This window comes from Vombatus ursinus, unplaced genomic scaffold (assembly GCF_900497805.2).
Source record: "Vombatus ursinus unplaced genomic scaffold, bare-nosed wombat genome assembly UNPS02014826.1, whole genome shotgun sequence".
Taxonomy (NCBI): Eukaryota; Metazoa; Chordata; class Mammalia; order Diprotodontia; family Vombatidae; genus Vombatus; species Vombatus ursinus.
In genome coordinates, this window is record NW_020954604.1 from 6373469 (window position 1) to 6391959 (window position 18491).

General features: G+C 36.2%; 1 protein-coding gene across 1 annotated transcript in view; it reads left to right on the top strand.

Annotated features, from left to right (window-relative positions):
• The first annotated feature begins 255 nt into the window (after positions 1 to 255).
• The window catches only part of LOC114025125 (24-hydroxycholesterol 7-alpha-hydroxylase), a 114768-nt gene continuing 96532 nt past the window's right edge, over positions 256 to 18491 (top strand). Inside the window, 4 exon segments of the mRNA XM_027838465.1 lie at positions 256 to 502; positions 9020 to 9140; positions 11137 to 11148; positions 16153 to 16330. Coding sequence (XP_027694266.1) covers positions 326 to 502; positions 9020 to 9140; positions 11137 to 11148; positions 16153 to 16330 — 488 coding nt within the window. The 5' untranslated portion in view covers positions 256 to 325.

The window sequence follows — 18491 nt, forward strand, 5'->3', positions numbered from 1 at the left end:
GCGATCGGCAAACACATACAAGGGAACGCGCGAAAACTTCTGGGAAATGTAGTCTTCTCAACCCCGCCCGCTATACTTTCCTCTTCACGTGCCTTTCAAGCCCAGCCTTCTGATTGGTTCGAAAGACGCTCGTTTCCCTCCCACCGCGCCTGCCCCTTCTCCAAGGCTCCCTCCGGCCCCCACCGGCCTGATTTGTCAGTCAATAAGGCAACGTGCTGGAAGACTGCAGCCAGCGAGTTAGGAGGTGCGAACTCTCTTCCCACCTCCTATAAAACGATCAAGACAGCCACGACGATGACAATCCTGCTGGTGGCCGGACGGAAAAATGGAGATATTTTTAATGTCCTTGGCCATAATCCTGGGGTGCACTGCCTTTTATTTATTTCATCAGCAAAGGAATCTGCACAGACCCCCTTGCATAAGTGGCTGGATTCCTTGGTTTGGAGCTGGGTCCAGGTTTGGAAAAGCTCATCTGGAATTTATAGAGCAAGCAAGAATCAAGGTAATGGGATGGGGTGGGGGGGGAGAAGTTGAAAAATAAATTTTATTGCCCAAGTTTCTTTTTGTTCTTTTGTATTTATTTATCAGCATAAATGATTTCCATCTACCCAGTGACAGTAGAAAGTTTCTTGAAATACTTGAGCCATTTTTTTGTTGTTCTCAAACTAAAATTTCACAAATGAGTCAGTGAATTTCACAAATTTAGTGAATGTTAGACCTCTGAGAACAGAGCTTAGAGCTTAGAGAACATTTGACCCAACCTCCTCTTTAATCTACATATGCTCCTGGTGTTCAGACATCCCTTCCTGTAATGAAGAGCTAGGGTACACTTTGTGGAATTTCTCTTAAATCACTGTGACTCTTCTGCAAACCTGGCCCCCCCACAACCCCCCACCAGCTGAAATATGTCTGGCTTCTTCCAAAGGTTGCTGTCAGCTGTATCTTTTTAAAACTTGTCCTAATTTTATTTTTTTCCAAATTGAAAAAGCTAGTGTCCTTCAGTTCTAGTATTCTGGAATTTAGTGAACCTGAAGTATATATTCACCCTCTCCATAAGCTCATATTCTCCCTCCATCTTTGCCTTTTTAAGCTTAAACATTTTAAATTTTATTTAGCCTGTTCTCATATCTAAATATCTCTATTTCTTTGATAATTTAGTTACTCTTCTTTGGACTTCTCCCAGATTCATTGTTTCTTTCTTTGAGGTATGGTGTTCAGAACTAAACTCAGTGCCTACGTAAGTACAGACTCTACTCCCTCTACCCCCATTTTCTGGGTAAAATAACATTTTCTGTTTTGTTTCTGATATACTTCGTGATGACTCCAGTATTTCTTTGGGCTTTTGAGCTATTTGATTCAGTAGTTTATTCAGTGCTTATATTGTGCTAGATATGGGGGGAGATAAGAAGGTGATGTAAGACATTGATCCTGTCGTCATGGAGACCTTGGTGAGGGAATTAGTATAAAATGAGTCTGAGATGAGAGGTAGGTAAGATGCAGGATATGAAGGGTTAGTTATAAATTCTGGACTAAAGAGTGGACACTATTGACCAGGCATGAGTGTTGTTGGTTTTCAAAAATCAATTAATTTACAAAAAGAAAAAACTAATGGAAAGGAAGTTTGTTGTTTTTTTTTTTTTAAATTTAGCTACTGTGATTTCTGCATCAAAAAAGAATAGGAACAAATTAGCAACATTTCTTACATATTCCAAATGGTTTATCAAAACTGGTTCACAACTGCCAAAATGTAATAATCTGTCAGTGATGACTTTGACCTTATTTAAGCAAATATATATATAATATATATATATGCATATATATAATATATATATATGCATATATATACACACACACACATATATATATGCATACACACATATACATATATATATAAACCTTTTAAATTATAGAATTGATAGCTAGAAAACATTTTAGAAATAATCTAGTCAGGACCCTCATTTTGCCAATAAGAAAACTCAAGCCTGTTTAAATGACTTTCTAACCAAGATACAATACAATAGGATGCTCACTCCATCTTTTTCATCACTATGCCTCCCTTTAATATACCTGAGGTCATATTAGGGTTTTTAAATTTTTTTTTTGCTACTATATTACACTGGTGAGTCTTATCAATCTTGTAATCTATCACAGTTCCTTAAGCTTTTAAGATAACTTACTATCCAGCCTTAGTTTCTATCTTCAATAAATCAAGAAACTAACAAGTATTTATTAAAACAGCAACTATATGTCAAGCACTGTGCTAGGCTGTGGGGATACAAATACAATAAATGAAATAATACCTAAGGATATCCAGAATAAACACAGAGAGAATAAATGCAAATAAACACAAGATGGTTAAATATAAAGTAGTTTAAGAGGGGGAGAGATCAGAAAAGGCTTCATATAGGATGTAGTGAGGACCACCTACGTGGTGCAGTGAATAGACTGCTGGGCCTGGAGTCAGAAAGACCCCTCTTAGTGAGTTCAAATCTGACCTCAGACACTTCCTAGCTGTGTGATCCTGGGCAAGTCACTTAATCTTGTTTGCCTCAGTTTCCTCATCTGTAAAATGAGCTGGAGAAGGAAATGGCAAACCACTCCAGTGTCTTTGCCAAGAGAACCCCAAATGGAGTCATAGAGAGTTGGACATAGCTGAAAAACAACAAAAGGATGTGGTGATCAAGTTGCATCTTGAAAGAAGAGAGGAGGGGGCAACTAGGTATCACAGTAGATAGAGCTCTGGCCCTGAAGTTAGGAGGACCTGAGTTCAAATCCAGCCTCAGACCAAACACTTGACACTTACTAGCTGTGTGACCCTGGGCAAGTCACTTAACCTCATTTGCCTTAAAAAAAAAAAGAAGAAGAAGAAGAAGAGAGGAATTCTATGAGGCGGTGGTGAAGAGGGAATACATTCCAGGCCAGTGCTAAAACATAGGGACAGGAGATGGATTGTCCTGTGTGAGGAAGAGAGAGAAAGCTAATTTTACTTGATTTCTGAGTAAGGGGATACCAATGAGACTGGAAAGAGAGGTTATGAAGTTACATTAAAAGTAAAACAGGGAAGTAATTTTATTTTAGAAGCAATAGGAAGCCATGGGAATTTATTTGGGGATGGGGGAGTGGGGGGAGGGTAGTGAGATTTGAAAAGATCACTTCTTCACTCAAGGAAAATCAGCAGTATGAGCATCATTGTAGAGGATGGTTTGAAGTGGGGAGAGACTTGAGTCAGGGAGAGCAATTATGAGGCCCCTGTTTTATTAATCTAGACAAACAGTGATGAAGTCCTGAGCTAAAATGGTCAATGTAAAAATGCACAAGGTATCAGATCGAGGAAATATTGTAAATGTAGCTATAGCAAGTTTTGGCAACTAATTGGATGTGTGGGATGGAGGAGAGTGAAAAGGATGGTACAGTGCTAAGGTTATGAATCTGAGAGATAGGAAGAATGAAATACTTGTTTACAAATGTCCTTTAGAGAATGTGCCCAGAGCTCTTATTTCTCCCCTCCCCACGTCCTAGACACTAGGCTTTTCATTGTAGTCTTGGATCCGTGGCCCCTTTCAGCTCGAGGTCTAAGGTCCTATGATTCTGGGTTCGCTTTAACTTCCTTAGCTGCCACATCAAAAGTTAACAGACCTTTTTCAGACAAATTGCTGTCTGGCTCCCTAACTGCCAGCTTTTGTTAACAAAGTTTTTTTTTTTTAACTTATACATAATATTTAATATTTATCCAAATTGCATTTCATTATGTGAGATCCAGCTCCGTGTTCCAGACTGTCAATATCTTTCTGAATCCTAACTGCATTAGCTAGAGTCTTAATTATTTATTATAGCTTTGTGTCATCTGCAAATTTGGTAAGCATGCCATCATTTCTTTATTCAAGTCATTAAGAAAAGTTTAATTTAAGAAAACATCTAATAAATTCCATAGGGCTAGGCACAGATTTGGCAGGTAGGTTGCACGTTGTATAGAGTGCTGAGCCTGCAGTCAGAAAGACTCATTTTTGTGGGTTCAAATCCAGCCTTGGACACTTCCTAGCTTTTTGACCCTGGGCAAGTCACTTAACCCTGTTTGCCTCAGTTTCCTTATTTGTAAAATGAGCCAGAGAAGGAAATGGAAAACCACTCTACTATCTCTGCCAAGAAGACCCCAAATGGGGTCATGAAGAATCAGACACAAGTGAAACAACTAAAAAAAGGCATAGATTTTTAAGGGACTATGTTGAAGACCTTCCAAGTTGACACTGGATCATTAGTAACTACTTTTTGTATCCAACCATTCAACTGTATGTGATTCTACCTAGCTGTACTGTTACCTAGCTCAACATCTCTCTATCTATCCACAAGTATAGCATGAGTAGCTTTACAAAAGGTGAAATTACTATTACTGTTATTTCTTTCCTGAATTCTAATCCTACATTAAGAACTGCTTATTGGACATGTCTACCTGAATGTCCCTTAGCTTTTGCAAAGACATATTTATTTCAATGATATAGCAAGAACCAACATACAGATATTTTCCCCAACACCTTGAGGGAATGACTTTATTCTATTCTCCTGAGTAAGCGCTGCTCATTTCTTATATAGTACTGGTCCACCAAGTGTGCATGCAGTGGTAGCACCTCTGTCAGATCAATCAGGTTTCATTGGGCTCCCTTGTCCTCATGGCATAGAGACTGCACTGGATGTACTTTACAATATTGATCTGCTCATAAGATCAGAGGTTCCAGGCTCTTTCACCTAAAAGGGAAAACAAGAATTACAGAGACCAAGGACCAAAAGGTTTTAGAGGAGAAGAAGCGCCATAGCTCACTCCTTCATAATATTGTCTCTTTCCAGATTCTGTGATCAGAGGAGTCATAAATGAGGCAAAAAGCTGGTATCTCAAACTTGTCCACAGTGGAACACAGTCTCTCCCCATCTTCCCTATTTCTGATAAGTTACCAGCCAGTCAGTAAATATTTATTAGATGCTTACTATTTGCCTAGCATTGTGCTAAGCACTTGGAGTTAAAAAGAAGGCAAAAGGTAGTCCTTACCCTTCAGAACATCCTAATCAGTAGGAGGAAAATAACACATTAAAAGAAACTGAAAAGGGAGCAGGGGGGAGAAAGGATACCACAAGACTACCAAATTGCTATTTTTGAATTGTGGGTCTGTCCATATCTCTCTATTTTTTCTTAAACTCCTTTAGAAATATTTAAATATTTCACAATCTAGCCCATCTTATCTTTCTAGACTTATTTCAAGTTAGTGTTTGTCAGGAACTCTTTATTCCAGCCAAAATGATATTTTTATTTTTTCCTTATATGATATATTTCATCTCTTTACTCCTTGTCTTTTCACAGGCATGGAATGCTTTATTTCCTCTCCTCTTGTAATTCCTACCTCCATTCAGGTTCTGCTTAAATTTATATTTGATAGGAGACATGTCTTGATCCCCATAATTGTTGGTGTTCATTTGCAAATTAATATGTACTTAATTTTAATAATTTATGTAACTATACATATTGTGTTATTCCCTAACCCTACACTAGAATATAAGCTGCTTGTTGACAAGAACTCTTTGCTTTTGTTTTAGTATCCCTTGGTACACAGTAAGCACTTAATAAGTTCTCTTTGCATTAATTTAATGTTACAGTTTTTCTTTATTGTAAGATTGTAGACTTAGAATAGGAAGGAACCGTAGAAACCATGTATTTCCTTCCTCTCCTGCCAGATTACAGATAAAAAAAAGTGAAGCACAGAGAGAAGTTAGTGATTTACGTAAGGGCGTACTGGTAACAAATAACAAAGCTGGGTTTTCAACCCGGATCTTCCAGTGCCCTTTTCATTACATCCTGCTGGGCTGTTTTTCTGGGTCAGTTCATTCTTAATGTGAAGTGTGTGTGTGTGTGTGTGTGTGTGTGTGTGTGTGTGTGTGTGTATGTATGTGTGTGTGCGTGTGCTACTTTTTTGTTTGTTTTCCATGTTTTATTACAAGAAGGCATGAGTTGTTCTGCCAGAATGTTTTAATGAGCTCTTGTAGGACTTGTATTACAAGGCCCTTGTGAGTATGTTTTTGATAGAGTTGTTAGAAATTATTAGCAATTTGAGGGTGAAGTATTAGGATTTGGAATTTATAGTATAGATATATTTTTCTTTGCTTGAGAATATTGAGTAGAGAAATGGTCAAAAGGAAAGCTATTAATAATCACCCTGAGAATATTAAGCAAATATTATTAAACTCTTACTATTTGGTGACTGGTGAGGAGGTAGGTTGGCATATAAAGATGAATATAACATGTCCAGCCCTTCAAAGCAATTATAATCAGTTTGGGGAGATGATATATGTATGCTTATGCATAATCTTGTATGCATATATATATGTATACACACATGTATATTCACAATACAGATTATGTAAACACATTATGTATAATATATAATATAGTAATAATATATGATGTCATTATATATTATGTATGTATCCACACACACACATATGTATGTATATATGTTTTGGAATCGATTACTGACATGGGAGACACTGGCGAAGGACCACCAAGCATGGCATGCCTGTATCAAAGAAAGCATTGTGCTCTGCAAGTGAAGCAGAATTGCATAGTTCAAAAGAAATGTGAGATGTGCAGATTTAAAGACATCTCCACTCCAGAAGTTTACATGGACTATTTGTGCCTGACTTGTGGTAAAGCTCGTTGAGCTCAAATTAGCCAGATCAGCCACAATTGGACGCACTTACCTTGACTCTAACATAATGATGTCATTTTGGTTCTCTTCAAGAATGAAGGACACAATTGACCTGGAAAATAGATCCAGGAGAGAGAATTTAAAAATTATTGGACTATCTGAAAGCCATGATCAAAAAAAGAGCCTAGACATCATCTTTCAAGAAATTATCCAGGAAAACTGTCCTGATATTTTAGAATCAGAGGGCAAAATTGAAATTGAAAGAATCCACCAATCTCCTCCTGAAAGAGATCCCCAAAGGAAAACTCCTAGGAATATTGTAGCCAAATTCCAGAGTTCCCAGGTCAAGGACAAAATATTACAAGCAGCCAGAAAGAAACAATTCAAGTATTGTGGAAACACAATCAGGATAATACAAGATTTAGCTGCTTCTACATTAAGGGACCACAGGGCATGGAATATAATATTCCGGAGGGCAAAGGAGATAGGATTACAACCAAGAATCACCTACTCAGCAAAACTGAGTATAATCCTGCAGGGGAAAAAATGGTCATTCAGTGAAATAGAGGACTTTCAAGCATTCGTGATGAAAAGACTAGAGCTGAATAGAAAATTTGATTTTCAAATACAAGACTCAAGTGGAACATGAAGAGGTAAACAGGAAAGAGAAAATCATAAGAGACTTAGTAAGATTGAACTGTTTACATTCCTGCATGGAAAGATGATATTTGTAATTCATGAGACCTTTGTCAGTATTAGGGTAGTTGGAGGGGAAAAATTATATGTACGTATATATAGATATAGATGGATAGATAGATAGAGGGCACAGGGTGAGTTGAAAATGAAGGGGTCATATCTGGAGAATAAAATTAAGGGGTGAGAGAGGATTATACTAGGAGAAGGAGAAAGGGAGAGGTAGAACGGGGTAGATTATCTCACAAAAAAAACCAGAAAAGGATCTGACAGTGGAGGGGAAATGGGGGAAGGTGAGAGGGAATGAGTGAGTCTTATTCTCATAGAATTTTGCTTAAGGAGGGAATAACATACACACTCAATCGGGTATGGAATCTGTCTTACCCTACAGGAAAATGGGGGGGGAAGGGAACAAGAGAGGGGCAGATTGGGAAAGGGGGTAATCAGAAGCAAATACTTCTGAGGAGGGACAGGGTCAAAAGAAATAATAGAATAAATGGGGGAGGGTGGGATAGGATTAAGGAAAATAGAGTTAGTTTTTCACAGCATGTCTACTATGGAAGTGTTTTGCATAACTGCACTTATATAACCTATATTTAGTTGCTTGCCTTATCAATGAGGGTGGGTGGGGAGGGAGGAAGGGAGAAAATTTGGAACCCAAAGTTTTAAAAACACATGTTTAAAAAAAATGTTTTCACTTGCAACTGGAAATAAGAAATACAGGAAATGGGATACAGAAATCCATCCTGCCCTGCAGGAAAATTGAAAGGGAAGGGGATAAGAGAAGAGGGTGAGAGATAGAAGGGAAGGCAGACTAAGGGAATGGGTATTCAGAATGTGTGCCCTCTTGGGGTGGGGGAGGGACGAGATGGGGTGAAAATTTGGAACTTAAAATCTTGTGGAAGTAAATGTTGAAAACAAAAAAATAAATAAAAATTGCCATTAAAAAAAAAGAATGAAGGACACCAACCAATATATTCATATATGCAAATAACTGTAATACAAATTAACATTTAATAAATACATAGAAGAAGTTAAGGCAGAGGTGGGGAACCTGTGGCCTCAAGGCCAGATGTGGCCCTCTAGGTCCTTAAATGCGGCCCTTTGACTCCCTCCACACACTGGAGCATGTCGGAGGCCCTAAACAAGGGCAAAGACCATCCTAAGCTGACATAATTGATTGTTTGTACCCCAAGCTAGACTCTCTGTCTGTACCAGATTGAGAAACTATTTGTGTACCTGGGACCCTTATCAATAAGCAGATAATCATCAAAATGCATGATCTAAGACAGAAGAGGAAAACTGTTTTTGTGTAATCTGGAGTTGATTATGTCTTAATAATGTATCTTAATAATGGTTAATGGAGAATTAACTTGTTAATTCATATCAAAGTAATTGCCATGCATTAATAAAGTAATTTGTGTTTTATAATAAAATTATTACTTGATAAGATCTGCATAATCAGTTTTAAAATTTATTATGAAATGTAGAATAAACCAGAATTATTTTTATGGAATTGTGCTTTAACATTTGAAGTCTTATGGAGTATTTTAAAAATAAATGCTTTGCAGAGTAGTTATACTGATAGTAAGTTGTCTTTAATAAACTATGTTTATAATACAATTTATTTCTTTCAGCATGGACCAGTATTTACAATTTTTGCCCTGGGTAATCGATTTACCTTTGTAACTGAGGAAGACGGTTTTGATGTATTTTTCAAGTCAAAAGAAATAAATTTTGAACATGCAGTGGAAGACCGTATCTATTGAATAGGTAAAGAATATTTTTTTCCTACATTTCACTTGAAGTAACTATTATATTGTTGGCTGAGTAGTGAGTAATAGAATGATTTAGAACTGATTTTTTCCTATGGCTTAATTGAAGGGGATAATAATGATAATATGTAATAATTTGAAATTAAATAGCACTTTAAGGTCTACAAAGTGCTTCTCTCATAATAATCCTGTGAAGTAGATAGTTCCTTATTTTATAGTTGAGGAAACTCAGATTCAAAGAAATTGCCAAGTACCAAATCTGGTGTCAGAATCAGAGCTGGGACTTAAACTCAGGTCAGTCAGAGTCAGTCAGTCAGTAAACATTGAGTAAGCACTTTCTATGTTGCAAGCATTTATTAAGTGCCTAAGTGCCAAGAACTATGTTAAGCACTGGAAAGAAAAAGAAAGATAAAAGACAGTCTTTGTTCTCAGGAAACTCATAGTCTAATGGAGAGATGATGTGAAAAAACAACTATGTACAGACAAGTTACATATAAGTGTTGAATTTCTATTTAAAATAGAAAATTTCTGAGATGTATTACTTTGGACAGAAAATTATTTAATAGCAATGCCATCAAGTTTTCATTAAATCAGGTCAACTAATTCCTCAGTGATTAGTGACAATTTTACAGGTTTACAGAACTTATCTTTATAACAGAAAAAACCGAACTATTTTCATCAGACTGATTCATAGGATTTATAGAGAAATAGGTAGATTTGCAACATTAAGCTTCTGGGCATAACGAAGTCATCGAGTTTCAAGAGTGGGGTAACTGCTAGGTTCAGTATTTCATTGGTTTAGAACTCATGTCTATCATTTCTGTAAATTTTTTTGAGAAATATCTTTCAGTGTTGTCTTAAGAATTTCTGCTGTGGGTCTATGTAGCTCACTGAAAAAGAAAAAGGAACTTACTAAAGGGAGTAACATGGTGCGCTGAGAGTCAACATCCACCCTCTAGCTGTCTGAAAAGGGCAGTTTGACCTTTAGTAAAGAATCTTGTGATATCTAAGCTTAATCCTATGATTATTTTATTTTATTTCTATAAAGTTATATTTAGGCTGATTCTAACTTATCTACTATTAACTCTTGTTAAAATATTCATTCACTAAATCTATAGGTCAGTTAAGCTTAAAGGGATATTTATGTTGGCATAGCTCCTCTTTAAAAAAGGACAGTTAATCCTAAAATAAATCAAAGTAATTACTATCAACTGATTTAGAGGCTTCATTTTTCATAGGATCCATTTTAGATAATAGACAGAGAGAATGAACTGGCATAAGGGGGCATTTTGGCTGGGATTTGAAGGAAGCCAGGCAAGCCAGCTCAAGGAGATAAGGTAGGAGAGAATGCCGGGCATGGGAAGAGAGGCACCCAGTAAGAATGCTCAGTCAGGAGATAGAGTATCTTGTTTCAGGAACAACAAGGAAGCCACTGTCACTAGATGACAGAATATGTTGGGAGTAAGGAGGTTGGAAAGGTAGGAGGGGACCAGGTTATACAGGACTTTGTATACCAAACAGAGCATTTTGTATTTGATCCTGGAGGTTACATGGAGGGTCTGGGGTTCATTGAGTAGGAAGGTTTTCTGATGTTGCTTTTGTTGGTAACACCATGTTCCCTTTCAAATGATTCCAGAATTATTTTGAATATAATATTAGTTGATGTAAGGAGGCAGACTATACTTCCAACTAGGCCTAATGTAAGGGGGCATATCTGTTTTACCCTAAATATGCCAATTGTAGGGTGGCATACCCTCTGAGAGACAAGGATGCCAAGGATGGCCCATGGTCATGTGCAAATTTCCCCATGGGATAGTTGGAGCTTTTTTTGCTGTTTACATTTACCCAAGGTAGTTTAATTTTCTGTGGGGTCATAGGTCACTTTCTTACTCCATCCTACCCCTGTATATTGGTTTTGTATATAGTATTTTAGTTTTACCAGCATTGGACACTGTGTACCTTTAAGCCAGTTGATACAGTGATTGAGGAGCTTTTATTAAATCTGAAAACCAAGGCATGGAAATTGAAAGAGACTTAGAAAATGTATTGTTTGTTTCTCTTAAATCACTATATTTGTTCTGTTTTGCAGATGTATATTGTGGAGTTTTTCCTATAGACCAACACCAGGAATTATATTTTTAAAAACATTACTCCTATCTCCTTTACATTTTTATCATTTATCTTTTGAAAAAAATGATCAATACAGGCATATCTCAGAGATATTGGGGGTTTGGTTTTAGACCGACACAATAAAGCAAATATAAAGCGAGTCACATGAATTATTTGGTTTCCTGGTGCATGTAAAAGTTATGTTTATACTATACTGTAGTCCATTAAGTGTGTAATAGTATTATGTCTAAAAAAACCCAATATATATAACTTTATTGCTAAAAAATGCTAATCATTATCTGAGCCTTCAACGAACCATAATCTTTTTGCTGGTGGAGGGCTGTGCCTTGATGTTGATGGCTGCTGACTGATCAGGGTGGTGGCTGCTGAAGGCTGGGGTGGCTGTGGCAGTTTCTTAAACTAAGGCAACAATGAAGTTTGCTGCATCGATTAACTCTTCCTTTCATTTAAACGCTTAGAGGCCAGTGTAGGGTTATTAATTGGCCTAATTTCAGTATTGTTGGGTCTCAGGGAATAGGAAGGTTGAGGAGAGGGAGAGAGATAGGAGAATGGCTGATAGGTGGAAGAGCCAGAACACACATTTATCAATTAAGTTTGTCGCCTTATGTAGATGCAGTTTGCGGCACCCCAAAACAATTACAATTGTAACATCAGTGATCACTGATCACAGATCACCATAGCAGATAAAATAATGAAGAAAATGTTTGAAATATTGAGAGAATTACCAAAATGTGACATAGAGACATTATGTAAGCACTTCTGTTGGAAAAAAATGGTGCTGGTAGTCTTGCTTGATGCAGGGTTGCTACAAATGATCAATTTGTAAAAAATACAACATTGATGAAACACGATAAAAAGTGAATTTTTTTTTTAAAAACGAAACAAAACAAAACAAGGTATGGCCTTACCTTTTATTTTTTCATCAGTCATTTCCTCATTTGTGACATGCAAAAACAATTAGGCAAAACCAACTAATACAGTGATTGTTCCAGTGTATACAACCTTCCTCCTCAACAGTCCCATGTTTCTCTGCCAAGGGGAGGAAAGCATGTTTCATACTCTCTTCTTCAGGGCCAATAATTAGTCAGAGTTTCACTGCCTTTTAGTGTTATCATACTATCATATTCATTATTAGAAAGGTTTGGAAATCCCCTATTTCATTGAATATCCATCTCCTCCCCGAAAGATCACGCTCATTTTCGCTAGGGAGTTGATCCTTGGCTGCAATCCCAGCTCCTTTGCCTTATGGAATATCATGTTCCATGCCCTGTGGTCTTTTACTGTAGAAGCTGCAAGGTCCTGTGTAATTCTGACTGTGGTTCCATGATATTTAAGTTGTTTCTTTCTGGCTGCTTGCAGTATTTGCTCTTTAATATGGTAATTTTGGAATTTGGCTATTATATTCCTTGGCATTTTCAATTTGGGATCTCTTTCAGGCGGTGAGCGGTGGATTCTTTCTATGGTTATTTTACCTTCTGGTTCTAGAACTTCAGGGCAGTTTTCCTTTATGATTTCCTGAAAGATACTGTCTAGGCTCTTTTTTTCATCATGATTTTCAAGTAGACCAATAATTTTTAAATTGTCTCTCCTGGATTGATTTTCCAGATCAGTTGTTTTACCCATGAGATATTTTACGTTTTCATCTATTTTTTTCATTTTTTTGTTTCTGTTTGACTGATTCTCGCTCTCTCATAGAATCATTAGTTTTCATTTGTCCAATTCTAATTTTTAATATATTGTTTTCTTCTGTTAGATTTTGTACTTCCTTCTCCAATTGGTCAATTGTATTTTTAAGGGATTTGTTTTCTTCAGTGTACTTTTTTTCCAATTGGCCAATTGTACTTTTTAAGGACTCCTCTACCTCTCTCATTTGACTTTTAAAATCCTTCTTGAGCTCTTCTAAGAAGGCTTTTTGGGCTCCAGACCAGTTCATATTCCCTTTTGATGTTGCAGATGTGGGTTTGTTGACAATGTTGTCCTCTTCAGAATTTCTGTCTTGATCTTCACTCTTCTTATAATATGAATCGAGGGTATGTTTCTTTTTACTCATGGTGTTTCTTTATTCCCTGACCTTTAAAGAGATTGAGCTTTCCTGCTGGGGAGCAAAAGGTACTGACCCAAGCTTCTTGTGTTGGGAGCCTAGGTCTTGATCACTGGCTTTGTGTGCTGGACCTCTTATGTTGGCAGTTGGAGTCTGTAGGGTTCTGGCAGCTTGCCTGGTGTTGGACTGGAATCAGCAAGGCTGGAACTTTCAGCAACTCTAGGTTGCTTTCTTCAGCTCCTTTCAGATGAATGCTGCAGGGTGTTTATTTGCCTGAAGCCCTTTGTAGTGCTGCTTCCCTTATTTTTGCTGAGGCACTGGGAGACCCGTTTGCTGTATAAGGCCAAGGCACCAGGATCTCCTCCTGCAGTGCTAAAGTGGGGCTTTCGTTAGCCTCCTGTTCCGTACTGCTTCCCTTCCCCCAGGGCAAGAGGGGCCTTTCCCGTTAATCCTTCAAGCTCCTGGGTTACTGCACTGCTGCTCCCCGTCTTTCTTCTGGTTCAGCTGGTCCAGGGTGATATTTTCTGGGCTTTCAGAGGTGGATAGGAGAGGGTGACAGTGACTACCTTTTTACTCCACCATCTTGGCTCCCGGAAGCGGAAGTCCTATATTCATTGTCTATATTTTTTCTGGTTCTGATTACTTCATTCTGTATTAATTCCTCATGTTAAACTTTTCTTGCAGTGCAATAATATTTAATTATGTTCACATACTATAATTTATTCAGCCATTCTCCAAATAAAGGACATTTACATTTTTCTTTTCTTTTAATCTATCAATATTTTGGTATATATAAAGACTTTCTTTCTATCTTTTGAGTTCTTTGAGATATCTACTCAGTAGTCATCTTGATGTTTTTTATATCATCCAAAAAAGATAGTTCCAATTTCTGGCCCTTCTTCCCCTCCTCCCCTAAGAAAGACCAGATGAAGAACCCTGTGGTGTACTGAAATGAGCCCTACATTTGAATATTTTAGTTTAGAGGTGGAAAGACCATTAGAAGTTATCCCTTATTCTTTGATTTTTGCCATGCATGTATGACCTTAAATTCCTTTTTTTTAGGCCTTATTTTTCTCGTCTGTAAACTGAAGGGGTTGGCAAATTAGAACCCAGGCTCTCTATCATGTATAACCTTAAATTACTTTTTTTTAGGTCTTAAGACCTTTAGGATAAACTTTAGAATTTAAGTAACTACCCTTATTATTCGTTAATAAGTAACTTAAAGCATCAATTATAAAAATCCTTCTCACTCAGTTCAAAGAGGAAAAACCTTATCATATTTCCTTTGCTGATATTCCTTTCAGATCAGAATTATGAAATACTTAAAATTTTATTCTTGTGACTTACCTCTACCATCCAGATCATTACCAGCTATATACTCTAACCACTTAAAGGTATATACTCAAGTAATGCGAACTATATTTTTAAAAATATTTATTTTTATAAGCATTTATCTTCTCTCTCTCTCCGCCTCAACAGAATAACAATAATAATAATAATAATAATGATAATGATGATGATGATGATGAAAAATGAAAAACAAACCCTCATGACAAAGATGTGTTGCCCAGCAAAACAAATTATCACATTGGCCACGTCCAAAATAGATGTCTCATTTTGCATTTTAGGTCCATTATGTCTCTGGCAGGAGGTAGATGATATGATTAATACTCTAGACCAGCGCTGTGAAACCTGTGGCACACCAAAGGATTTCAAGCGGCCTGCAAAAAATGGAGAGATAATTTTTTGTGGGCTGCCTGAAATCCTTTGGCAACAAGGGCCGTAAGCGGCCCGTGAGCCACAGATTGTGCAGGCCTACTGTAGACTTGTAGTTTATCACTTCATTAATTAGCGTTTCAAAGTTATATTTTTCTGTAATGCTATTGACATTGTATACATTGTTCTGGATCTGCTCACTTCATTTTCTATCAGTTCATAGATCTTCCCAGTTTTCTCTAAAACTGTCCATTTCTTCATTTATTATGGCACAGTAATATTCCATCACATTCATGTACCCCAATTTATTTAGCCATTCCCCAATAGGTGGGTACCCCCTTAGTTTGTAGTTTAGTACTACTACACTAAGAACTGTTATGAGTATTTTTGTACATATAGGCCCTTTCGCTTTCTCTTGATCTCTTTGGGTGTATGGGATAGTGGTATCATTAACTCAAAGGGTATCCACAGTTTAGTTTAATTTTTTTTTAGCATAGTTCCATTGCTTTCCAGAACAACGGGACAAATTCATAGTTCCACCAACGGTACAAAAAACGTGCCTGTTTCAACCTATCCAATATTTGTTATTTTCCTCTTTTGTCATCTATGTTTATAAGATGTACATGCAGTAAAATATCGGATTTCCTTCAATTTCTCTAATTATTAGTGATTTGGAGTATTTTTTTTACATGGTTGTTGATGACTTGGATTTCTTCCTTTGAAAACTACCTGTTCATATCTTTTGGGGAATAATTTTTAGTTTTATAAATTTGAGTATTTAAGTTACTTATGTATTTTGGGTAAGAGAATTTTGTCAGATGCCTACTATATTCAATATTGTGCTAAACAAAGCATGGTTAGGAAGGAAAAAAGATTCTATAATAAATAAATAAAAAAGATTATATAATAAATAAATGAATGAATAAATAAATAAATAAATAAAAAAAAGAAAGATTATATAATAAATTCCAAACATTTCTTCGTTGTTTTCTGGATATCTAAAATACTGCTTTCTTCCTTGCCATGGATATTCAAATTCTAGTTATGAATTATATATTTTTTATATGTTTAAAACAGACATTTGTAATTTAAAATAATTTTCTGTTTATGGTATCAGTTCCAAAGAGCACCTTTTTAACATTCCATGGTCTATTATATGGCACGATGAAAAACAAAATGAAGATTTCTACTCTATATCAGTTTAATGAAAAGCTGGTAGAAGGATTACATGAACAACTGGAAAATTTGGGCACTGATGGAAGCAAAAATCTCTACAACTTAGTAAGGTAAATAAAGTATTTAATTTCCAAATTTTCTAGTTAAAAAATAGGTATGTAAGTTTGACATTAAGAAAAACTTCCTGATTGTAAGAGTTTGTGTACAGTTATCCCTTCCACATTGCGACTTTCCTTATTGCGGGTTTGATATGTTATGGGTCGGCATAAGAAATTAAATGGGGATTTTTGGAGAGTTTAAAGTCAGTAAGCATTTATTAAATGCTTGTTGCATTCCAGAAATTGTAATAAATTCTAGGTGGACAAAAAGAGTTAAAAGACAGTCCCTTCCATCAAGGAGTTTACAATCTAATGGGGATAATGACTTTTGAAAGTACTGTTGGAATTCCCATGTGTTATCTGAAAACACAGAAAAGGGTATTGGAAAAGAAATGGGGTTGCTTTCCTTGCTAACTTCTTATTTTTAATAATTTGTAAGGGTATATAAGAAAAAGGGTATATAAGAAAAAGTTTAGAAACTTAGAAATGCATAAAATATGTCTAGTATTGTATAATATCAACCCAAATTTTATAATAGGATACTATAAACACTCCATAAAAGAAAAAGAAAAAAAAATCAGACTACTTCTCTGTTATGAAGGGAAGGTCAAAAAACTTTACACACATTTTCCAGGTTGTGGGGGCATTGTGCCCCTAACCCCCGTGATGTGGAAGGCATAAAACTATACTTTGGATATGCTGATTTTTTACTCATTCATTCATTTATGTGTCTAGTTATCTATTATTTATTTATTCATCCATTCACTTCTCTATTTTTATTTATTTACTTTTTAAAAAAAATTAGTCTCCCTTCCCACCCCACAGTAGAGAAAGCCACCATTTGACATACACACACAAGTGTGTGTGTGTGTGTGTGTGTGTGTGTGTGTGTGTGTGTATATAAAACCATATTATGCATACTTCTGTTTATCAATTCTTTCTCTGGAGGTAGATAGCATCTTCATTCATAGGTCCTTTGTAGTTGATTTGAGCATGTATAATACTCATAACTTAGTCATTCACAGTTATCCTTTGAACAGTATTGCTATTACTGTATCCAATGATCTCTTAGTTCTGCTCATTTCACTCTTCCTTATTTAATGCAAGTCTTTCCTAAAATCAGCCAGCTCATCATTTCATTACAGCACAGTAGTATTACATCATAGTTATTTACTTTGCATGGAACTTCCTTAACTACAATTTATAGTAAAAGAAATATTGGATATAAACATATTCATGTGCTCATCAAGAAGTGTAGCCACCACCAGTACTCTTATGTTTGCCATCATTTTTTGGATAGTTTGAAAGAAAGGCATGGGCTGAGCTGAATATTAAGGGGTGATTCTAAAAAAAAATAAAACTGTGTAGGGAGAGATAAAAAGGAGTTATTCTCTCATTCAAATAAGGCATAAGAGGAAAAATTGACACAAAAGAAGCTAGTGGAGATAGGGCGAGTAGTACTGGAATCTTACTGTCATTGGGAATGGGTTAAAGAGGGAACCACATATATATCTAGAAGGGTATAAAAATCTTCTAAATTCAGAAAAAAGTAAGAGGGCAAGGGGATAGGGTAGGGGGAGAGGATAAGGGAGGGACTCTTAGAGAGGAGTGAGTAGGTTAAGAAATAGGAGGGTAAGATAGTGGGTAGAAGCAAATAACAGGAGTCAAGAGGGATAGGGTAGATAGGGTGAGAAGGATAGTGAGGAAAAATAGGAAGGAGGAAAATACACAAGAAGTAATAGTAGCTTAGAATGTGAATGGGATGGATTTACTCATAAAATGGAAATGGATAGCAGATCAAAAATTTGAATTCAATAATATGTTACTTTCAGGAAACATAAAAATGAGAGATACACATAAAGATGAAATAAAGGGTTGGAGTAGAATTTGGTATGTAAAAAAGCAGGAATAGTAATCATGATCTCAGACAAAGTTAAAGTTAAAATAGATTTAATCAAAAGTGAAAAATAGAGAAACTGCTCCATGTCAGCAATATTATTCAATATTGTTTTAGACCATTGAAAATCCCTAGACAGTATAAAATACCTGAGCGTATACCTGCCAAAACAGACATAGGAACTACGTGAACACAAATATAAAACACTTTTTATGCAAATAATCTCAGATTTAAATAATTGAAGTAAATTTATGTTCATGGGTAGGTAAAGTCAAT